Source organism: Microtus oregoni, unplaced genomic scaffold (genome assembly GCF_018167655.1).
Source record: "Microtus oregoni isolate MIOR12 unplaced genomic scaffold, Mior012 000031F_ref0000149, whole genome shotgun sequence".
In the NCBI taxonomy this organism is placed as follows: domain Eukaryota; kingdom Metazoa; phylum Chordata; class Mammalia; order Rodentia; family Cricetidae; genus Microtus; species Microtus oregoni.
Genome location: NW_024543090.1, coordinates 28,155,134 through 28,179,431, shown reverse-complemented (window position 1 = coordinate 28,179,431; position 24,298 = coordinate 28,155,134). Strand labels below are relative to the sequence as shown.

The 24,298-nt window shown below is 40.8% G+C and overlaps 1 protein-coding gene across 2 annotated transcripts in view; it reads left to right on the top strand.

The window, feature by feature from the left end:
- Sppl2a (signal peptide peptidase like 2A) overlaps nt 1-24,298 on the top strand; it is a 37,214-nt gene that overhangs the window by 5,277 nt on the left and 7,639 nt on the right. Inside the window, exons 4-15 of one of the 2 annotated variants that reach the window (XM_041678851.1) lie at nt 917-1,006; nt 1,233-1,366; nt 3,370-3,521; nt 7,249-7,345; nt 7,721-7,822; nt 9,294-9,375; nt 10,083-10,157; nt 14,671-14,727; nt 14,915-14,968; nt 15,457-15,559; nt 19,387-19,464; nt 21,546-21,706. In XM_041678851.1, the coding sequence (XP_041534785.1) occupies nt 917-1,006; nt 1,233-1,366; nt 3,370-3,521; nt 7,249-7,345; nt 7,721-7,822; nt 9,294-9,375; nt 10,083-10,157; nt 14,671-14,727; nt 14,915-14,968; nt 15,457-15,559; nt 19,387-19,464; nt 21,546-21,706 (1,185 nt within the window). The remainder of the gene's footprint in view (nt 1-916; nt 1,007-1,232; nt 1,367-3,369; nt 3,522-7,248; nt 7,346-7,720; nt 7,823-9,293; nt 9,376-10,082; nt 10,158-14,670; nt 14,728-14,914; nt 14,969-15,456; nt 15,560-19,386; nt 19,465-21,545; nt 21,707-24,298) is intronic. The other variant, XM_041678854.1, reaches the window with a different exon arrangement.

Genomic DNA, 24,298 nt, shown 5'->3' with positions numbered 1-24,298 from the left:
TACTTTCTACTTCCCATGTAGATTATATCTATGTAAGTCTCTCTTAGTGTCCTCATTGTTGTCTAAGTTCTCTGGGATTGTGGTTGGTAGGCTGGCTTTCTTTGTTTTGTGTTTAAAAACCACCTATGAGTGAGTACATGTGATAATTGTCTTTCTGTGTCTGGGTTACCTCACTCAAAATAATGTTTTCTAGCTCCATCCATTTTCCTGCAAAATACAAGCTGTTTTTATTTTTTTCTGCTGTGTAGTACTCTATTGTGTAAATGTACCACATTTTCCTTATCCATTCTTCGGTTGAGGGGCATTTAGGTTGTTTCCAGGTTCTGGCTATGACAAACAAAGCTGCTATGAACATAGTTGAGCACATGTCCTTGTTGCACAATTGAGCATCCTTTGGATATATACCAAAAGTGGTATTACTGTGCCTTGAGGAAGGTTGTTTAAAAGGAGGAATTTCTATTGTGCCTCTAACACCAAGTCTCCCAGGAACTGAGTTAATGCTGTGTGTGTTCCAGAGGCTGAATTTTTAATCATCTTCTAGATTATTTTTATTAACAAACGTTCTAGATTTATTAATAAAACATTCGAATTAGAAAATCTTGTAGTTTTGGCTGTATTTTTAGAGTTGAGATGACTTGAAGTCTTAAGAGTTGAGAAACATATAAATATATATATATATATGTATATTGTATGTTTATACAATGTCTATACCATATGATGTCATGTATAGTATATATCTATTTAAGTTCATGTTAAAAAGATCTTGTTTTTAGAACTTATATATTATTAAGAAGGAATAATGAAGCTTTGTTTTTATAATTTAATATAATATTGGTACTTAGTATAAATATAGTATCTATATTCTTATTCTGTAAATGTATTAGTAGTTAATCAAGTTTCATATTTTTTCTTTTAGCTTCCTTCCTCAAGGAACAGTTCTGAATTTCAAAATATGACAATACTAATTGCAGTGATAAGCCAAAGAGACTTTAAAGATATGAAACAGGTACGTTGGTAATTGCATATTAGATGTTTATAAATGGTACAATTGTTTACATTTAATCACTATGCTTAATTTTGATTATTAGGCATTCTCCACTTGCTAGCGAGAGCCTTGAAGGGCTGAGTAAGCCTCTAGCTGTCCCGTCTTCCTAGCTCTCTGATGAAGTGTAGATGTTGCTGCTGTGCTGTGGCAGGCTCATCCCTGTGTTAACTGTCGCTTTGCCCTTCAGACTCTAGGAGATAACGTTACCGTGCAGATGTATTCTCCATCCTGGCCTAATTTTGACTATACTATGGTGGTTATTTTTGCAATCGCTGTGTTCACTGTGGCATTAGGAGGATACTGGAGTGGAGTCATTGAATTGTAAGTTTAATTAAACTCTTTATGACTTTCTGATAAATAGTTTTAAATAATGCTTCATGATCATCTTAATAGCAAGAACGTTTATGTTTTTATCTCAGTATATAGAGCCATTAAGACAGATTGTAGGATTGCCTTTTCTTTTTCTTTTTTTTTTTTAACTAATAGAAGGTTGTAGGCACCTGAGTTATTTGTTCATAGAGAAACACTTAACTCACATCAAATACTCTGTGGAGGCTGCTGAGGGACAGCAGTGGGTAAAGTGTTCACTGCACAAGTGTGAGGACTTGAGTTCAAAACCCTAGAACTCACAGCAAGCTGGACCCAGTTGTGTGTGTCTGGAAGCCAAGTGTTCCTGCAGCAAGATGGGAATCTGTGGAATCTTGAAGGCCAGTTAAACCTGTCTCAAACAGGGACGACGACGAGGTTCAAGGACTGACCTCTGGATGTCTTCCGATATCCACACATGTATTGTGGCAGGTGTGCACTTGCACAGGCACACACAGCAGCAAACACGCACATAGAGTGCAATCTCACAGCATGAGCTGGAGCATAGCTCAGTGGTGGAGCTTTTGCCTAGTTGTTTGAACCGCTGCTCTCCCAAAGGAATACAATTGCTGGTAGTATTTAATGTAGAAATCGAGTAGTTGGTTCCCTTCCAGGAAAGCGTTTTTATGAAAGCTGTGTATGGTGCCTATATATATCCATGCCTATAGTAATCACAGCACTTGAGAGGTGGAGGTCATCCTTGGCTACATATGCCCCTGCCCCAGTGTACCCCCCCAAAATGAAGTGCTTTATGTCAGGTATGGTGGTACACACCTGTAACCCTACTGCTCGGGAGTCTGAGTCAGGAGGATCATGAGTTTGAAAGTACCCTGGGTTACATATTAAGTTCAGTGCAGCTTGTGCTACATAGCAAGACTGTTGCAGAAGGGGGAGTGCCTTAGGCTCTTCAATATGTGGCTATGAATATTGAATATGTGGATCATTATGGCTTACATGTCTACTGCTATAAATGTTTTTATTTATTTTCAATGACAGATACCAAAGGCTGGCACCTTTCCCCACTTAGGTACCACATTGTTAAAACTTCTGTTAGTGCCCCTACATCCTGGTCTGGAGTTCTAGGGAAGGGTTGGTGCAGAGGCCACAAGTCCCACTCATGATCATGACGTCGTCTGTAATCTCCTGATGGGAAAGCAGTGTGCTGGTTAACAGTTGCAAATGTGAAAACGTTTAGACATAAAGTTTTATTCAGCTTAAAGTCTGCAGGGAGCCCAGACTTAATGGTCAGGGCCGGAAGATGCATGACAGGGAGCTGAACTGGGGCTGGGAACACTGGGTAGGCTCTGTGTCACCGGGAAGGCCCAGTGATGTGACAGGTGAGACAGTAAGCTGTCTACTCTCCAAAGCCACCTGCTGCTCTCTTTAACACCCATCTCTGCCTTTCATTAGAGAGGTGATTACTTGGGAGAACCCATGGGTAATAACAAAGGCAGGACAGGACTGGAGCTGGTAATTTAACAGTTATTCTTAGTGCATTAATGAGCACGGGACAGACATGTAGTAAATGCTGAGTTTGCTCATAGGAGAATTCAGTGTTTATACTTGAGAAAAACTTATTTAGAAAGACTTTACTGTATGTAGGTAGGTAATATTGTTTATATGTTTATATCTTAAAACACATTATGTCAACATAAATATCTCTCCAAACTTGGTTGTACGAACATCCACAAACATTAATTTATTAATATAATAAATGTAGTATGTTCTAACAGGTTTTTTTTATTAAAAAATCTTATTTCAAAGTTGTGTAATGACAGATTATATCTGGAGAGTAGGAATATAGGCTATTTTAGTTCCTAAATTAAATATTTCTTTTTGGTACTTTTTTTTAAAAAGTGCATTACTTTTGTAATTAAACTTAAAATTGGTGTTAGAGAGGGATTTTTACAAAAATAAGTGGTAAGGACTTGCTGATGTTTCTGTGTGTGTTTATGCAGGGAGAACATGAAGGCAGTGACAGATGCGGAAGATAAAGAGATGCGGAGAAAGAAGGAAGAGTATTTGACTTTCAGCCCCCTCACAGTTGTCCTGTTTGTGGTCATCTGCTGTGTGATGATCGTCCTGCTCTATTTCTTCTACAGGTGGCTTGGTAAGACACTGGGTCTTAGGACTCAGCCATGAAAGGCTAGGCTCACCAAAAATACAAGAAGCTGGGTTTTATGTATGCTGTATTTTTTTTTCCGAGACTGGGTTTCTCTGTGTAGCCCTAGCTGTCCTGGAACTCACTCTGTAGACCAGGCTGGCCTCAAACCCACAGAGATCCGCCTGCCTCTGCCTCTGCCTCTGGGATTAAAGGTGTGGGCCACTACCACTTGACTGTGTGTGCTGTTTTGGACATATATCTCCCCCCATTTACGTTGCTAGATTCAACTTTCCCTTTAAAACATTCATCTGAAAATTACATTAAATTAAAAAATTCATCTGAAAAACAAGTAAGTAATTTGCTTAATGTGCAAAAAATATCAGGTTTCAGTTACTGAGATATTTTAAAATTTAAATAAAAAAATAACCACACATACACCATACACATGCATATATATATATATATATATATATCTCCTCAAGAGGCTAAGGAAGGATGAGTGACATAGGCGTGGGGCTAGCCTGGGATACATAGTAATTTCTAGGCCAATATTGGCCATAGAATCATGCATAAGATCCTACCTCAAAATACTAAAAAATTGGGGGCTGGAGAGATGGTTCTGCTGTTAAGAGCATGAACTCTTGTGAAGGAATTAAGTTTGGTTCTAAGCACCATGTCAAGTAGCTCACAACCAGTTCTCACTGTAGCTCTAAGGGCTCCTTGGGCACTTGTCCATACTTGTACATACCCATACCCAGGCACACATATATATACATAATTAAAATAAAAATCACTTTAAAAGACGATATCTAGCTACCTTAAAGAATATTTTTATTTCTAGTGAAAAATTTTCTTGAATGTATTACATTTACCCTATTTACAGGTAAAATTTTTGATGTGAGAAGAAAATCATTCACCCTCCTAATTATCCCAGGACATAGTGCCACATTAAGATTGGCCCGTGTCGCCGGGCGGTGGTGGCGCACGCCTTTAATCCCAGCACTCAGGAGGCAGAGGCAGGCGATCTCTGTGAGTTCAAGGCCAGCCTGGTCGACAGAGTTAGTTCCAGGATAGGCTCCAAAGCTACAGAGAAACCCTGTCTCAAAAAATCAAATAAAGGGCTGGAGAGATGGCTCAGAGGTTAAGAGCACTGACTGCTCTTCTGGTGGTCCTGAGTTCGATTCCCAGCAACCACATGGTGGCTCACAACCATCTGTAATGAGATCTGGTGCCCTCTTCTGGCCTGAAGGCATACATGGAGGCTGAACACTGTGTACGTAATAAATAAACAAATCTTAAAAAAAAAAAAAAAAGAAGAATCTTTAAAAAAAAAAAAGAAAAATCAAATAAAAAAGAAGCGGGCGTACATCCTGAGTATGCTTTTCAGTAAACTTCTTACATTTAAAACAAAGCTAACTGGAACTGTGTTATGATGATAAAGCTCTTCCCGGGGGATCGTTTTCTAAGTGACAGTACCCTGTAGACAAAACAATAAAGCTCCCATAAGGCCTCAGGGAATATGCTACCTACCAGGCTCTTAAAACCTGGGTTGGGCAGCTTGGCAGAAGATATACCAAAACCCAATTGACAGTCCATGAAGGGTCTGCCTTCCTGTTCCTCATACACACGTGACCACACAGGACATGTGCAGTGCACATACTTTATGTACGTTCGCTTATCTCACCCTGACAACAACCCAGCGTACTTTGAATTGAACTTAGTGTGTTAGATATGAGCATCAGAGGACTCAGGGTGGCTTATCAGGCTTCACTCAGAACCAGGACTCCCCAAATTTACTGTGCTGAGACCAGTCTCTGTTTCTCACCCCCACCTCGGAGGTGGTCAAATAGACCATGAACATTGAGGTACAGCTTGTATTTCTATCACAATATTTTCTAGAAAATTTGGAAAAAGAATATTGTAAGGTATAATAATCCTACCTCCTTTGTAACAACACAGAGGTGAAATATCTTTAGATAATTTTCAGATACATCTGGGTAATAGAGACTGCTCGTCAGATTTTACTACCTAGGTGTTCTATTGCAACAAAGTTTCTTTGAATGGATTTGAGTGTTTGGGGGTATGTGTGTGTGTTTCCCTTGAGGCATCTTGCTGTGTAGTGCAGGCTAGACCAGTACTTTCTACACAGCCCAGGCTAATCTTCAACTGGTGGTTACTATGCCTGGCTGGATTTGATTTTAACACAGGTCAAGTTGTTATAGATAAATTCTCCATAGGAAAACATGGATAACATGACTGATATCTAAGGCAGATATTTGTTCTCATTCCTAAATCACATTCCTAAAATATTATATTAATAATTTATTAATTCAGAGCCAGGCCCAGTGGCACACGCCTTTAATCCCAGCACTAGGGAGGCACAGGCAGGCAGATCTCTACAAATTCAATCCTGTATATTTGTTTTTTTGTTTTTTTTTTGTTTTTTTTTTTTTTTTGGTTTTTTTCAAGACAGAGTTTCTCTGTGGTTTTGGAGCCTGTCCTGGAACTAGCTCTTGTAGACCAGGCTGGTCTCGAACTCACAGAGATCCGCCTGCCTCTGCCTCCCGAGTGCTGGGATTAAAGGTGTGCGCCACCACCGCCCGGCAAGCCTGTATATTTGTGTATAGCAAGTTTCAGGCTAGACAGTGTTCCCAAAAAGAATGTATTTCTTAATCCAGTTTGGGATATCACTGTAGAGTTATATATGCAAAGACCTGGGTTCAGTCCCAGGTGTCATTAGGCTGGGTATGATGGTGTACACCTGTAACCTCAACACGTAAAAGGTAGAGACAGGAGGATCAGGATTTCAAGGTTTTCTTTTCTTTTCTTTCTTTTTTTTTTTTTTTTTTTGGCGGGAGATGGGGAGAGAGTTTCAAGACGGGGTTTCTCTGTAGCTTTGGAGCACGACCTGGAACTAGCTCTTATAGACCAGGCTGACCTTGAACTCACAGAGAAGCCTCTGCCTTCCTAATCCTTCTGGTATTAAAGTGTGGGCCACCACCACAGATTCAGATATTCAAGGTTTTCAAGGTCATTTTTGTCTAAATAGCAAGTTCAAGGCCAGTTTGAACTACTTGAGACTCAAAACAAAAAGGTCTGGAGGAATAATAAGTAAAGTGCTTACTGTGCAAATGAGACCAGAGTTTGATCCGTGTAGGAAAACCCTCCTTGGAGGCATAGAGGTGGAATTCAAGCACTGGGTGGATAGAAGCAGGTTGGTCCCTGGAGCTTGCTGGCCAGTCAGAGTAGTTTACTTGGCAAACTTCCAGGCCAGTGACTCAGCCTGTTTCAAAAATAAAACAAACAGAAGAAAAACAGACATCAGAGGAATAGAACTGTGGTTGTTTTCTGGCCTCTACCCATATCCAAATATATGTATGCACCTACATACGTACAAATACAAACACATATATATGCACAAAAGTTCATCATCCTTCTGTTTTTATCTTTAAGTACTTATAAATATCTGTAATTCACTTCACAGAAACCTGTAATAAACATGTCAGTTTGAATTATTGAAAATTAGAAAATGTAGAACCATATTTAGCCAGTTAATACTTTCCTAGCAGTGTATAATACAACTAAAATCACATGTTAATGTGGCCCACTTTAAAACTTTAAAACACTATAGATATTTTTAGTTTAGCAATACTATAGATAACATAGTACTATATCAAAAATATGGTATAGTGAAAGGCACTAAATGATTAATAACTGTCTCTTTCTTTTCTAGTTTATGTTATGATAGCAATTTTCTGCATAGCATCAGCAATGAGTCTGTACAACTGTCTTGCTGCATTGCTTCATAGGATGCCATGCGGACAGTGCACGTACGTATCTCTTGGAGATTGTTTTAATTAGTGTTTGAACTTAATACAGGGAAGGTGAGGTGCTGCTTTAAGGCTGTATATTCAGTATACACCAAATTTATGGCTATTTAAAGTCAATAATGTGTTTGGGATCTTTAAATGGAGTTCCTGAGACATATTGAAGTAGAGTGCCATCAATACTGGAAAACATAGAGAACATTTCCATTACCATAAAGGGTTTTTGTTAAACTGGTTATTATACCTCATTAGTTTTACGTAAAATTATGACATCTAGAGTAATATTTCAATCATTTCTTGTTAGTCTGTCATGTTTTGTATCAAGTGATCATTGTATTTTGTCTACAGCACAAATCAACTATTTTTATTTATTTTTAGGATTTCCTGTTGTGGCAAAAGCATTAAAGTAAGCCTGGTTTTCCTCTCTGGACTGTGCATCTCAGTCGCTGTTGTGTGGGCTGTGTTTAGAAATGAGGACAGGTACGATGACTCTACTTTATTGTGGGTTTAAGGGTTCCTGACTCTTATTCGTTATGGTTATTGTGGAATTTTTGTTTGTTTTTATTCCAGAACATATTTTAAAACAAAGCAGTTTTGTTTTGTTCTTTTGCTTTGTAGCCCTGGCTGTCCTAGAGCTCACTCTGTTGACCAGGCTGGTTTCGAACTCAGGGATCTCTCTGCCTCTGCCTCTGCCTCTGCCTCTGCCTCCCAAATTTTGGGATTAAAGGCGTGTGCCAATACCACCTGCCCGTTTTCTGCAGCCGTTAAGTCCCAAAGAATCACACAGAGGTCTACATTAGTTATAAATTGATTGGCCTATTAGCTCAGGCTTCTTATTAACTCTTATAGCCCATTGTTTTTGTCTATGTTAGCCACATGGCTCAGTACCTTATTCATCGAGGCAGTCACATCTTGCTTCCTCTGTGTCTGGGTCATGACTGCAGAATCAAATTTCCCTCTTCTCAGAATTCTCATTGCCCCGCCTCTACTTTCTGCCTGGCTACTAATCAGCGTTTTATTATTTGTGGCTCTCCCTTTGGGGGTCATTTTCTTTCAAAACACCACAACAACCCAGACAATTCCTCTTTGAGATTCTCTTCCCAAATGATTCTGATGTCAAATTGATAAAAACTAACCATGATAAAAGCAAAATGTAAAAGAATATATAGAATATTTTGCCTTTCATAGTAGAAAGAAGGGGCAATGTGAAGTATCTGTCCATTTACTGGGAGCAACAGGTGTGAGTGTCTCTCTATAAAAAAAAATCATTACATACATTTAGCGTGTGTGTGTGTGTGTATGTGCGTGCGCATGTGTGTCTCTCACCTGTGTGTACATGCCACAGCATAAGTATGGCAATCAGAGGACAACTTGGGTCACTTCTCTCCTTCTACCCTGTGGGTCTCAAGAGTCTCAGGTCATCAGGCTTGATAACAGGTACCCTTACCTGCCCAGCCATCTTGCCAACCCAGTGTCAATCCATGGCAGGAAGGAAAACCTGAGGAAATTATATAACATATGTTCAATGGCTTATTAATAAAACTATTGATGACCTGGAAATCTTTTTATAATTATCAAAGTTATTAATTTTATCACTGGTTGTTAGTTATGCATATTAATTTCAACAAGTAAATTGTGTAGCTTTCGCTTTGTGCTCAGCTGGTCTGAATATAAACATGGGGATTTTGTTGGCAGCTATCTTTGTAGGAGACACGCAAAGCTGCAGAGATTAAGGTGAATATGTACTCGCATCTGACGCACATTCTTCTGAGGTAGCCTTGAGTCATTATTCTGCCAGGACAGTAACTTGCTAAACAGGGAGGCTGTGAGGAGATAGTTCATAGCCATTGAATGCCATAACCACAATGATCTGTTTATGTAACGTTCATCTAAAAGTAATGGAATGGAACAATAGGTGAATCTCTCTCTTTCTCTCTCTCTTTTATTATAGATGGGCTTGGATTTTACAGGATATCTTAGGAATTGCTTTCTGTCTCAACTTAATTAAAACAATGAAGTTACCCAATTTCAAGGTAAAATATATTACTTTTATAGCTGTAATAATAATGTTTTTAAAAACAATATGATTGAGGTGTAATTTGCATATTTAGCATAATCACATAATTAGCATGCTCATTTTAATTGCGCTGTTGAAATGTTGTATGGGTATGTATAACTTCCATCCAAATGAGCTACAGACCATTCCCCGTCTTCAGAGAGTCCATCCTGCCTGTCTGTGCTCACGTCTAACCCTAAAACAAGGACAGCTACTAAGCTGCTAGCTGGGTGTTTTTCATCACTCATACTCTTAATAAAACTTCATAAGACTAAATATTGGGGAAGAACTTTCTTTAATTCAATGATGTTTTTAAGCAAATGGGTCACAGGAAGTAAAGATTTTTAAATGATGTTTTATTAAATAAAATATGCCTAGCAATAACAATAAAATGCCCTTTAAAATAGTGTTCAAATATATATTCTCATGCTTACTTGTTTCTGCAAAGTAATTTTTTTTTTTTTGATTTTTCGAGACAGGGTTTCTCTGTAGCTTTTTGGTTCCTGTCCTGGAACTAGCTTTTGTAGACCAGGCTGGCCTCCAACTCACAGAGATCCGCCTGCCTCTGCCTCCCAAGTGCTGGGATTAAAGGCGTGCGCCACCAGCGCCTGGCTTCTGCAAAGTAATTTGATGTGATAGTTTAGATGTGGGAAGTTTGATCTTTTAATCCCTTTTTCTTGACAGTCCTGTGTGATACTGCTAGGCCTTCTCCTGGTCTACGATGTGTTCTTTGTCTTCATAACACCGTTCATCACAAAGGTAGGACCGCCTGTGCATTTTCAGTTCATGAGGAAACATCGCAAAAGATGAAATTCTTTAAAATCCATTTGTTTGCCTTGAGACAAGGTCTCTTCAGTATAGTCCTGGCCAGTAGAGAACTCTCTCTGTACAGCAGGCTGGCCTTGAACACTCTAGATCTGCCTGCCTCTAGATTAAAGGCATTTGTCACTGTAGCCCTCACTGCCACACATAGCTCCTCGCGTTTTTTGAGAGTTTACTTATTTTATGTGTCTTTGTGCCTCTATACATGTGCACCCCGTGCTTGCCCGGTGCTCATGGAGCTCAGCAGAGAGCATTTTTTCCCCAGAACTGTAATTCCAGGTTTTCGCAAGCCACCTGTGTGGGTGTAGGAACCCAGGTCCTCTGCAGGAGCAGTGGGTGCTCCCAACCTTGAGCCGTCTCGCCAGCCTCGAGAAGAGAGCTGTAACTCTTTTCAGACGTTGTTGGTGTTGCCGATTGTGTGCCTCATAGTGAATTTCAATTTAATTTAATTATTTAATTTAATTCAATTTAATTTAATTTAATTGCCTTTGAAATTGGTCTTTCAGTGGAGGGCATTTCAAGTTTTCAATTGCTTGTTAGAGAGAATAAAGAACTTCTAGTTGGTATAAAGTGAGAATATCTAATTTTTCTTTCCTTTTAAAAGTAAAATTTTTGTATCTCTATCTACTGTGGACAGTTTAGAGAGGAAGGGGGAGAGAGAGGGAAATGTGTCGTCGCTGCCTTCATTTCTGAGAACTAAAGGAACAGCACACCTACTCTGCCGTCCAGGAGTGAACTGTCTAACCTGGCTGGAAACCCATCCTGTGCCTTGCAGATGCCCCTGGTGCTTCCGGGTCCCAGCCTGCTGAGTGAGAAGCCATGCAGGCTTTCCACATTAGAGTTCTTTTGGCTTCAGTGACAGATCTTTTTTTGTTTGTTTTTTGTTATTTTGTTTTGACTTTTTGGGACAAGGGTTCTCTGAGTAGTCCTGGCTGTCCCAGAACTTGCTCTGTAGACTAGACTGGGCTTGAAATCAGAGATCTGTCTGCCTCTACGTCTTCAGTGCTGGGGTTAAAGACATGTACTGCTGCCTGGCCCAACTTGATCTTTCTGTTCCAGAAAGGTCGCCTGTCTCCAGACTGCTCATTGAGGCCAGGGTGAGGCTGACCTCAGTAGAAGTTCAACCCAGGGCCCCAATCTCACTTTGCATTCCTGTCCATTTTGTCTGTCCCCTGGTTCTATTGCCAGAAGCTCCTAGGTCATCATTCCCCCTTTACTCACCATCAGCTCCTTAACGTGAGGAAAGCTGTTGAGTGAGTTGACACTTTGCCTACCTTAACCTTCTTCCTATCATGAACATGTTATTAGTTAGTTAGTTCTCCTGCTTCTCCACCATTTTATTTTGTACCTTGCCATGTAACTTCCCATTGGGTTTGTTATTGTTAGTGCTATACTCAGGATAGAACCTAGGACCTGTGTGTTTCAGGCAAGCGCTCCACCACTAAACTACAGCTCTCTCCCCCTCCAATGGGCTTTAACCCTTTCTTTAGGCACTGTCAACTATGAAACCACTGCAAAAAATATTCACTTCTGACATTTACTGCCAGAATTTCACTTAGGAAATAAAAATGTATAACTATCCCAAAAGTATTCCTTCCCAGACTATTTTGCAAACAGTTCCCCATGCCTTAAGGTGAGCTGTTTCAAGTGTTACTGAGCATCAGGGCCAGAGAGAGAGAGACAGAGAGAGAGAGAGAGAGAGAGAGAGACAGAGAGAGAGAGAGAGAGAGAGAGAGAGAGAGAGAATTAACTTAGTAGTGTGAGTTGTATCTAAAACTAGGCACTTTAAAAAAGCATGTTTTCAAACCAGGTAAGACAGAACATGCTATAATTCTATATAATTCTAGTATTCAGGGAGCAGAAGCAGGAGGATTGCCACAGTTGCAAACCAGCCTAGTTTACAAATCAAGTTCCAGGACAGCCAGGGCTACTTCATGAGCTCCTGAGGCCAAAACAAAGCTGTTCAAGCTAGTCTTAATTTATTTGGTACAAACCAGTCTTATAGAGTACACTATCAGAGATCTTTCAATCAAAGTGAAACGTTGATTCTAGTGTACACCTTTGATCCCAGCACCCTGGAAGCAGAGGCAAGCAGATCTTTGTAGTAATATGAGCGGCGGGGCTGTGTCCCCAGCACCCCGGCCGCCTGCTAGCTTATGCCCGAAATAACAACACACAAACTGTATTCATTTAAACACTGCTTGGCCCATTTCTATCTAGCCTCTTCTAGGCTAATTCTCACATATTAATTTAGCCCATTTCTAATCATCTGTGTAGCGCCCCTAGGTGCGCTTACCGGGAAGATTCTAGCCTATGTCCATCCTGGGTCGGAGCTTCATCGCGTGTGCCTGGGAGAGCGGAGCATGGCGTCTATCTGAGGGGAGCTGTTGAGTCTGAGCTCACTTCCTCTTCCTCCCAGCAGTCTGTTCTGTTTACTCCTCACACCTATGTTTTAACCTATGAGGGCCAGCCAAGCAATTTGTTTATTACTTAACCAATGAAATCAACAGATTGATATATGACACTCCCACATCAAATCTTTATGAGTTTAAGGCAAGTCTGGTCTCCAGAGTGAGTTCCAGGACAGCCAAGGCTAAGTAGAAAAACCCTGTTTCAAAAAACAAACAAACAAACGAACAAGTGGTGGACCATCTTCACAAAGCATTTCTGTAGGTCCACAGTTAGTCTATAGCATGTACTGGAAGTGCAGCTATACACTGGGTTTGTATAACTGGGGTTTTAAAGTACTTTTTTTTTTCTTTATCTTAAACCTGGTATCCCTTCAATGTCAGATTAAAATTTAAAGGTTCAGGCTAAGGATAAAAGTCTTTTAGTCTTCTGTGTATGATTAGTGTTATAGTAAAAGTAAAACAGTGCCGTTCCCAAGTGGCAGGAATGACAGGCCATGAGGGCGTGCAGGTCCCAGGCAGGGAGCCACGTAGGTGAGAGACAGAGACCTATTAGGCATGCCATGCAGAGAAAGTAGGTATTTATTTAGTGGGTTATGGGGGGGGAAAGGGAAGGTGAGAAGGGTGAAGAGCAGAGATAGAGGCAGAGAGAGAGAGAGAGAGAGAGAGAGAGAAGAGGAGGGGAGGGGGAAGGGAGAGGAGAGAAGGAGAGAAGGAGAGGGAAAGAGAAATGGGTGAAGAAGGGAGAAGGGGAGAAGTGGGGAAAAGGAAAAGAAGCAGAAGCTACTTCTTGGGAGAGACAGAAAGGGAGGAGCTCAGGCTGGAAGTGGAAGGAAGATAGGAAGATCTGCTTGCCTAGGCAGAGGGGGGTGGGGGTGGGTTGGGCTTGTCTCTTAAAGGGACAGGGTAAACTGTTACAATTAGGACATTTTTTAAAAATCTTTTTTGTTTGTCATTGTAGGCCTGTAGTTTCTAGCAATCTGTTGTAGTAGAAACAGCTGGAGGTTCTCTTTGGAACTCATTTTTGTAAATGCTCATTTAATACCTTCTCAGTTGGACACCTATGTTCTCCTTACGATCATAAACTTTTTTTTTATTAGGTAACTAAAAATGTGTATCAGATGTTCATTCCTGATTTTTGTCTTTCACTCTTCTCCCTCGTCTGCTGATATGTTTTGTTTTGTATGAAACATAAAAGTAGATTCCTCCAGCTGAGTGCACTGGTGCATGCCTGTATCCCTGAGCTTGGGAGGTCTCAGAGGCAGGAGGATCAGGTGTTCAGGGTCATCCTTAGCTACCTCAAAACAACAGCAAAAAGAGTGCTCTGTGCATTTTTAGCCTACTATCTCAAAGTTTTATCTTTAAGTAGACTGGGCTATAGGAGAAAACTTGGTAGTGAACACCTTGTCTAGCCCGCAGAAAAGACTTCGGCAGACACAGGATCTCAACTACCACTCAGGAAAATGCTATGATTGGAACAAAAGAAGGAGGCAGGATTGAATGGGAATCGGGCTCTCATATTCTATAAGGTTGGGTATTTTCAAATTTGACTTCATAGTTTTGTTGTGGTAAATACCCAGAAGGTCAAATGCATATTTTTTCAAATAAAGTTACTTATATTTGGTAGAAAGCTAAATTTACATGATTTTAGTATCTCTTTTTTTTTGATGTTGAAAATGACTAAGAACTATAGTATATATATATATATATATAGTTAAAAAATAAAAATACTTAAAGTTCATAATCTATTACCATATTGGATGTCAGCTAGTATAATTCAGATCTCCAGATACACTTGAATAATCTGTGTTTGATATCCATGCCAGTCTGATAATTACTGAGCTCTAGTAGAGTGATGTGCTAGCCGGGTCTCGTTTCAGATGACTGCAGTTTGTGCTGTCTCTAGAGGCTGAGAAGGAAGCAGTTGATAGCCTGCGTTCAGCTGGCTGTAGACTGTGTGCCACGGGCTGCCAATCATACTTCATTGTGGAAGGTTGTTTTCTTCAGATGTCTAAAACCATCTCTTACCTTCCTCCCTTTAGAATGGTGAAAGCATCATGGTGGAACTGGCGGCTGGGCCTTTCGAGAATGCTGAAAAGGTGGGGATGGTGTGGACAGCGGTGTCCACACAGTGTCTGCCTGTCTGTTGCATAATTTTGCCTTCCTACTGTAACTCATTGGTCATGGTGCATGCTAACATCCTATAAAACTTATTTCTCACAAATATAGCCCTTTTCTTAGTTATTCTAAATTATTAAATACCTATTGACTTGGGTTTCATCCTAGAATGATGGAAACTTTGTGGAAGCCACTGCTCAACCCTCAGCTCCCCATGAGAAAGTAAGGATTGTTTTCAGATAAGTTCATTGGACTTTAAAATCATACCCTTGGAGAGGAAACTCTTTGGGTGGGAAAAATTTAGATTGACCAAAACAAAGCAAGAAATATATCAAGGTCTGAGTCCTATTCTTGGTAAAAAGAAAAGAAAAATTAAAGGGTTAGCTGTGGGGGGAGTGCATTAATACTGTTCATCCTCCATGTGTTGGATTAATTTCCTAAAACTACATGTCTTAATTCTTTTAAGTTTTTTGTACAGAATGCATATATGTATTATGTATGTGTATGTTTATATGTTTATGTCCTCTTATTCCAAGTTTCTTTTTAAATAATCAGTTTAAAAAACATTAAAACGACTACTACTCAGTCTTTCCCTTCCTAAGAGAGATTGGGAAGAGATTTATTGGCTCATTCTCTCTCTCTCCCTCTCTCATTCCCTCTCCTTCTGCCTCCCCACCCTCTTCCCTCCTCTCTGCTTTTCTTTCTTACAGTTGCCAGTACTTATCAGGGTGCCAAAGCTGATCTGTTACTCAGTAATGAGTGTATGCTTCATGCCCGTTTCAATATTGGGTTTTGGAGATATTATTGTACCAGGTAAGTGAATATAATAATTTTAGCAAAACTATACTTATGATTTTAAGGGTCGTATTCACAGCGTCTGCTAAAAGTTAGAAGGCTCTGCATTTTTTGACTGTCATTTGAACTGGGATCAATGACAAAGGTAAAAGAAAATGCCTTTTGTAGGGTAAAAGAGAAATCACCGCTCAAAACAGCCAAAGTGAAATGTCTGCTAGCTGAAAAGTATCTTGAAACAGCAAGGATCCATTTAACCTTTTCCTGTAGAGCGTATTTTGTGATCCTCTCCAAAAACTGGATATAATAACACAGTTGCTTTCCAAAGTTTAAGAAGTGCTTTAGCGATATCAGCAAGGTACCATTGACAGAAAGGAACACCAGAACCCTAGCTTACATAGCTTTATAGTTAAAGATAATTGATTAGGAAATGGATCACAGTAGCCTGCAGATTGGGGGCAGACAGGGACCTGTTGAAAACCTAGAGGTAGAGAGAAGCATAAGCAGGAGTGGCTGACTAGGCCAGGAAGGACACTAGATGTGAGATCTAGGCTAGATGTGGGGGAGCTATAGATGGGTGGAGCAAGTGCCCTCACCTGAACAGACACTGGAGGTGGACAGCTAAAAATACTTAGTTAATATGTACATTATGAGATATCTTCTTTGGTGATGCTCAACAAGTTTCTTCTAAAAAATGGGTATTGAGCTGTTCCTGCTTATTTGCATGTACAAATGAGAGTTTATATTTTGGTTTGTTTGTTTGTTTGTTTGTTTTTCTAGATAGGGTTTCTCTGTAGTTTGGGAGCCTGTTGTGGAACTAGCTCTTGTAGACCAGGCTGGTCTCGAACTCACAGAGATCCACCTGCCTCTGCCTCTCAAGTGCTGGGATTAAAGGCATGTGCCACTACTACCTGGCTATTTCATTGCTTTTTAAAATTCTTAGTACTGGAGCTGGGCATCAGCAGTTAAGGGTCTTGTTCTTGCAGAGGACCCAGGTTCAGTCCCAGGACCCACAAGGTTACTCACAGCTCTGTGACTCCAGTTCCAGGGGTTAGAATACCTTCCTCTGATAGGCAGCAGGCACACATGGTGCTCACTCAGACATGTAGGAAAAGCATTCAAACTCATGAAAGAAATAGTTTTTAAATAAAATTACTTGCATTAAAACTTAAGATGCTGGGCTGGAGAGATGGCTCAGAGGTTAAGAGCACTGACTGCTCTTCCAGGGGTCCTGAGTTCAATTCCCAGCAACCACATGGTGGCTCACAACCATCTACAATAAGATCTGGTGTTCTCTTCTGGCATGCTGGAAGAACACTATATATGTAATAAATAAATAAAATTTAAATAAAAAAAACCCTTAAGATGCTGGTTGTGGAGGCACACACTGAAAGGAGGCAGACAGGTGGATCTCTGTGAGTTTAATGCCAGCCTGGTCTACAGAGCAAGTTCCTGGACAGCCAGGGCTACACAGAGAAACTCTGTCTTGAAAGAGAAAAAACAAAACAAAACAAAAAAAACCCTTAAATCATTCTTCTAAATATCTTCTAAAATTATCTCTTTTTATGTATTTCCAATATATTTTAAACCCATGTGTATTTATTCATTTTTTAAAAATTGAAAAATAAAATTATCTATTTTATTACATATAACATATTTTCTAAATGTGTGTACAGTGTTGAATGACAATCTGATTGACGTGCAATACCTCACTTTGTCTGTCATGAGAACACTTGAGATGCACTCAGCAGGTCTCCAGATAATATTCTGCTATTAACTACCATCAATGAGCTGTTTGATGAGTCTCTGGAATTTACTTCCATCTGAGTGAACTTTGTATCCTTTGGTCAGTATTTCCTTCCTCAAACATTCCTCACTCCCACCATTTTATTCTACTTCCATGAGTTCAGCTCTTTGAAGTTTTACTTACAAGTGAGATAATACAGTACTTGTTTGTCCCTTTTTCTTTTTCCATCCTGGGAATTGAACCCAGCATCTCATGCGTTCTAGGCCAGAGCTCTGCTACTGAGCCACTGAGAACCATCCACAACTCTTGTTGATTTGTTTTGTTTTTTGAGACAGGGTTTCTCCCGGTAGCTTTGGAGCCTGTTGGAGATGACCTGCCTCTGCCTCCCGAGTACTGGGATAAAGGGTGCATCACACTGCCCTGCAGTATTTGTTTGTCTATGGCTGGCTATTGTTGCTTTTAATGGAGCGTCTCCAGATTTATCACAGTGCTTTTACCACAAATGGGCAGGATTTCCATATTCTCTCTCATTTCTGCTCTTCTCTTCTGCCTTCTCTCCCCCCAACCCGTGTGTGTGTGCGCACACACACACTTGGTGTGTGGAAGCCAGAGATTGATGTCCCTCACTCTCCTCCTTCCTTCCTTCCTTCCTTCCTTCCTTCCTTCCTTTCTTCCTTCCTTCTTTGAGACAGGGGGTCTCTACACAGCCCTAGCTGTTGGAAAACTCACTCTGTAGACCAGGCTGGCCTTGAACTCACAGAGTGTTTCCTGCCTCTGCCTCCTGAATGATTAAAGTTTGTGCACCACTATACTTTGCTCTTTAAAATTTGTATTTTATTTATTGTGCCTATGGGTGTTTTGCCTGCGTGTGAGTCTGTACCATGTGTGTGCAGTGCCTGTGGAGGTCAGGAGAGAGTATCAGATTCCCTAGAACTGGAGTTACAGATGGCTGTGAGCCACTACGTGGATGCTGAACCCTAGGTACCCTGGAAGAACAGCCAGTGCTCATAACAGCTGAGCCATTTCTCCAACTCAATCTTAATTTTTGAGATAGCATTTCTCACTGGACGTGAAGCTCGCTGATTCGGCTAGCCTGGGAAGTCTTTGAGAGGCAGGGATTCACCTGTCTCCTTCCCCTGGTACTAGGTGGCAAGCATGCTGTCACATGTTGGTGCGGGAATCCACACTCAGGACAGTGCAATAGCCAGTCTTTTGTCCACTGAGCCATCCCTGCAGCCCAATTTCCTTTTTTCCCAAGAAGTAATACTTGATTTTGTATATGTACTGCATTTTCTTTATCCATTCATTTGTAATCACTGACATTGACTTCACGTCTTGGCTGTTCTGAAGATTGAACATGTCTTTTTCCCATACTAATTTCACTTCCTTTGGGTTTTTGCCCAGTAGTGGTAAAGCTGAGTCACGTCATAGAGTTGTATGTTTAAGACAAGTCTTTGCTGTGTAGCCCAAGCTGGACTCAATCTCATGATCCTCCTGACTCTGTCTCCTAAGTCATGGTGGCATAATTACAAGCTTATGCCACCATGCATAGCCAGCTTTTCATTTTTTGTTATTTGTTGTTAGGGCCTCAGGCCTACTAGGCAAATCCAAGAAATACTGATGTAGTTCTTTTCCCATTTTCCCATTGGGTTGGTTTTTCTTACTGTTGGCTTGTTTGGGATCCTTGCATGTGTTAGATATTAGCCCTATCAGTTGTGTTTGCAGATATTCCCATTTCACAGGCTGTTTTCTCGTTCTATTGATTGCTTCCTTTGCTGAGTGGAAGATTTCATGTAATTTCATTGTCTTTCAATATGTGTATATTAATGAAACAAAAATATTTTCTCTCTGATATGGAATATTGAGCAGCTAATAAAGGTCATGTTTTTCAAATACTGTTGAATGGCTTAGGGGCAATGTCTAAAGTGTGGCACCAATTTTTTAAAAATCAACATATGAAAGTTGGTTCATGATTTAAGATATTTTAATACTCTTGTAGTCCAAAAAAAGAGTGAAATTCAACCGGTATTGTTTCCCATTATAACAGTTGAATTTGTAATGTCATTACTGTTTTAAGAAAATAATATGGATTTTCTTTTAGGCCTTTTGATTGCATATTGTAGAAGATTCGATGTTCAGACTGGTTCTTCTTCTATATACTATATTTCATCCACAATTGGTAAAATTCATTTCTTTTTATTTTGTTGCATTATATTGTATGGAGAAAAAGCTAAAGGGCTAAAAGTAATAGTCTATATTCCTCTTTTTATGACTTTTACATGAAGTGTTATAGATCATGTGCATAACCCTAAGCATAAAGCTATAAACTAGTATTTAAATATTAAATTATGAAAGCAGATGTCAGGCTGTGGGAGTAACTCAGTTGGTGGAGTTACTACAACATGCGTAGTTCCTTAGGCGTGGCCCCCAGCTCCACACACACCAGTGTGACTGCCCGTACCTGTAATGTCAACATTTGGCTGATAGAGGCAGGAGGACCAGGAATTAAGGATCAGCCTCAGCTACAGCAGTCTGGGGCCATTCTTGAATATGTGAGACCCTGATTCAGTAAATAAATACATAAATACAGATAAGTAATTAAATAGTAAATGTTAAGGGCTCACACAGAAATATGTCTCCAAAAGTAGTTACTAACAATATGAGCTTTGGTCTTCAAAGCTAAATTGTGGTGGGGAGCTAAGTGAAGAGATTCTGGCCAACTTGTGCATGGTGAGCATGGCTCTGGCAGGCCTTGCCCTTCTTCCCATTCCTGCTTAAAAAACAAAACAACAACAACAAACGGTTATACTACATTCCTAAAGTTAGCCCCCATGATCTGTTCCCTTATTTTGTCCACTTCCTCCTCCTGAAGCTGACTATCAAGGTCCACCTATCAAAGTATTGAATTGCAGCAATCAAAAGCCCCCTTTGGCGCACCTAATTAACATGTCCAATCAAAATTAAACACCTCATCCTAACACAGGGTTTCCCCATTTACCTTTATAAACCACCATTTGCCACATCAGTCTACTCTCTCTATCCAGAGGCAGTCCTTTGTCTCTCTGGGGCAAATAAATCTCCTTTGTGCTGAAGACTTGGCCTTGGGGGTCCTGAGCTGATACTTTCCCTTTCAATAAGTACCACTTTCCCCCCCCCCCTTTTTTTCTGAGACAGGGTTTCTCTATGTAGCCCTGGCTTTCCTGGAACTCACTCTGCTGACCAGCCAGGCCTCAAACTCAGAGATCTGTCTGCTTTTGCTTCCCTAGTGCTGGGATTAAAGGTGTGTGCCACCACCACGTGGCTAAGTACCACTTAAAAATACGGAAATAAACAGAAAATCTAGTAAAAGTTAATAGAGCACTTGCTTTAGCAGTTATATGTAAACCAAAGCCCATTCAAATAACCTGTAAGGACAGTCCAGTTACTCTATCATCTTAAACAGTGAAATGTAGGACTGAAGAGTCAACATAGCAGTTAAGAGGACATGTCGTTCTTGCAGAGGACCCAGGTTCAAATCCCAGCTTCTACTTGGTGTCTCACAGTTGTTTGTAACCTCGTTCCCGGGTATCTGACTCCTGTTTCTGACCTCTGAGGGCACCATGCATGCACATGGTGCACATTCTGGTCAACATGATGGAGTCAAGAATGCTCATCAAAAGCTGTAATAGGAGTATTTGTCAGTTCTGCTGTGTGACTGTGGGCCACTCACTCAACCTCCCCGATCTTCTTCCATCATCTCAGCTTTACATTATGTAGCCAGACTACATTGCCTGTAAAGGTGTTTGCAGCGTCAGCAGTCTGAGAGCATGCATTCATATGACACCCCGGATCAGTAGGGAATGTCTAAATAATGTTTGGTATGTACTTGTTAAGGAAGTCTGCAGTCTGTAAGATTTGGTTTCTTTCTAATTATATGTATATGTGTGCCTCTGGCGAGTGCAGTGCCCCAAGAGGCCAGAGACATCAGACCCACTTGGAGCTGGCATGGCAGGCAACTGTAAAAATCCAGCACCCCTGGCAGGAGGCTCATCTGCCTCTACCACCAATGCTAGTGCCCGCAGCCCCTCTAGCCGCAGGAGCCTGCAGGAGCCTGCACTCACTATCACAGATCCACACGCAGACACAGATACAAATACATAATGAAAAATGGGCCTTGTTTAAAGATATCGTCAGAAATATTTGAAAACTAGTATTTTAATGGGGAAGGAAGAAGCCACTCCTAGAAGCATGTAAAACTGACCTTGCTTCTATTTCCCACAGCCTATGCCGTTGGCATGATAATTACGTTTGTTGTCCTTGTGCTGATGAAGAAGGGGCAGCCTGCTCTCCTCTATTTAGTACCTTGTACACTTATTACTGCCTCAGTCGTTGCTTGGAGTCGTAAGGAGATGAAAAAGTTCTGGAAAGGTAGCAACTATCAGGTATGTGATTACACTTTATAATCCACTGGCCGCTATGCTGTAGCCCATTTATAGCAAATCTTTCTGTGTCAGAAATTTATGTAACCCCAGGATGCCCCGAGCTCTTCCTGTTCACCCCTGTTGGCATCTGCCTGCTGTGGCACGGGTTCTTGGTGCCCACTGCAAGTGGATGCCGCAGCCCTGTCATGTTACTGTGGCAGGACATTGGGAACACATCATGTGTACAGGTACCATAAACGCCATGCAAGTTGCAACTATGTCAAATAAATGCTGAATTTTGAAACTGACAGTAAAGTTGAAAGTAAGAGACCTAAGGTTTTGAAATGAAAATAATGTGTTCTTTTCCACATTTGAAGGTATCAAACCAACTTCAGTTGGGTACTCACTTCAGACTTTAATGGATCAAGATGTTTCCTTCTTCAAAATTCCTATAACAAGGAAAATCATAATTTCAGAGTCTGTTGTTTGAGTTATTTTTTAATAGAAGTAACCCCCCATTTTCTTTCTTTCTTTTTCTTTCCTAAATGTTCTTGGAAATCCAGACAAGTTGGTTTGCACTGAAATTGAAGAGTTGAGAAGCCCTCCCCTACTCAGTTAGGCCGTGTCACTGGCCCTTCCTTCCCAGAGGCACTTTGTAAAGCAGTTATTTCTGATTCATTCCAGTGGAGTGAACTGTTCCCTCCATCTGCCCTCACGGCTGTGTGTCAGTAGTCACATGAGCAGAGCGGCACTGGGAGCAAGGGGCTGCAAATGCTTGTACCAGAGAAACAGTTCAGGTGGCTAGTAAAATAGCTGATAATTTTTCCATGAAGATGACCCACATCAATTTTTCCCTAATACTGGAGATCAAACCTAGAGCTTCCATATGGTGTGTGTGTGTGTGTGTGTGTGTGTGTGTGTGTTTAAATAAGAGTATTGAGTCATATATGGTGGCCCACACCTGTAATCCGAACCCTTGGGAGATGGAGACTGGAGATTGAGGAATTCAAGGCCAACCTCAAACACATAGCAAGTTAGGGACCCTGTTTTAATCAATAAGACTAAAGTGTGTCCTAAACTACTACTAACTTTTGAATGTCTTATCCTCAAAATGGCTTTTTACCCTTCTTAATAGTTTTATATTTATGCATTTAATGACTGTGTATTGAACGATTCTCTGGGCTAAGGATGATTTCAAATACTGACTTTATAGGATGAGCAAGTTAGCAGCAGGCCTCCTCTTGTTGCCTTGTGAAACTTGCTAAGAAATGCAGACAGAGTCGCCAGCAATAAAGTGTGATGAATGCGTTGATAACAGCAAAGGGTCCTGGTACCTAGGGATGGGATGTCTAAGGCCAAGGACAGGACAAGTTTATGAGTGATTTGGAGAAGGGCTTCTAAAAACTGTTAAATCTCACTTAAAATTGGGCTGTATGTTCATCTTAAAGGAACCATGTCTTCAGAAGTTCCAAGGGAAGAAAGCTGGCACATTCTGAGACCTGAATGGAGCTTAGGGGAACTCTAGTGTTGAGTATGGATGAAGGACCCTTCCTTAGTTAGGGTTCTATTGCCGTGAGAGACACCATGAACATGGCAACTCTTATAAAGGAAACATTTAATTTATGGCTGGATTACAGCTTCAAAGGTTTAGTCCAATATCGTCATGGCGAGAAACATAACAGCATGCAGGCAGACATGGTGCTGGCGATGGAGCTGAGAGTTCTCCCTCTTGATCCACAGGCAGCAGGAAACTGTTTGCCACACTGGGCATGGCTTGAGCATAGGAGACTTCAAAGCCTGCCCCACAGTGGCACCATTCCTCCAACAAGGCCACAGCTCCTAATAGTGCCACTCCCTATGGGCCAAGCATTCAAACACATGAGTCTTTGGGGGTCATTCTTTTTCATACCACCTCACGAGGGTAGTGAACATCCTTCTGTCTTCTGTAGAGGCATGGCTGGACAGCTAGGTGATCCTGTCAGCGGGTCCTGGCTTCCCTTTCTCATTATTTTTATGTATTTCATTTATAATTTCTTGTAAAAAAAATCTTTTACTGGCTGTATATTAATATTCGCTGGGTGGTGATGATGGCACATACCTTTAATCCCCACAGTTGGGAGGGAGAGGCAGGTGCATCTCTGAGTTGGAGGCCAGCCTGGTCTACAGAGTAAGTTCCAGGACAGCCAGGGCTACACAGAGAAACCCTGTCTCAAAAAAACAAAACAAAAAATATGTTTGCTGCTATTCTTTATTATTTTTACCCAGACATTTCCTAAGGGATTTTATGGGAAATGGTAAAATTGATATGAAAAGATACTCATCAGTGAACATCTGGCCTTCTTGTTCTGCGAGGTAACATAAGTTAATGTCATTGGCAGTTAATGGTCTGAAAGTCTGTCTATAGGCTCTCTGTTTTTTCTTCAGTAATTTCTTTCTGCCTGTTTTAATTATTAAGTAATATATGTTTGTTTGTTGGTTGGTTTGGGTTTAGGTTTTGAGTCTTTTAAAACAGGACCTACTCAGAGGTCCGAGCTGTGTTAACTCCAGTGTAGTGCCTGCTGCCCTTGGGCTCTCAGAAGTCCTGCTGCCTTACTGTCCCACATGCTGGGATTA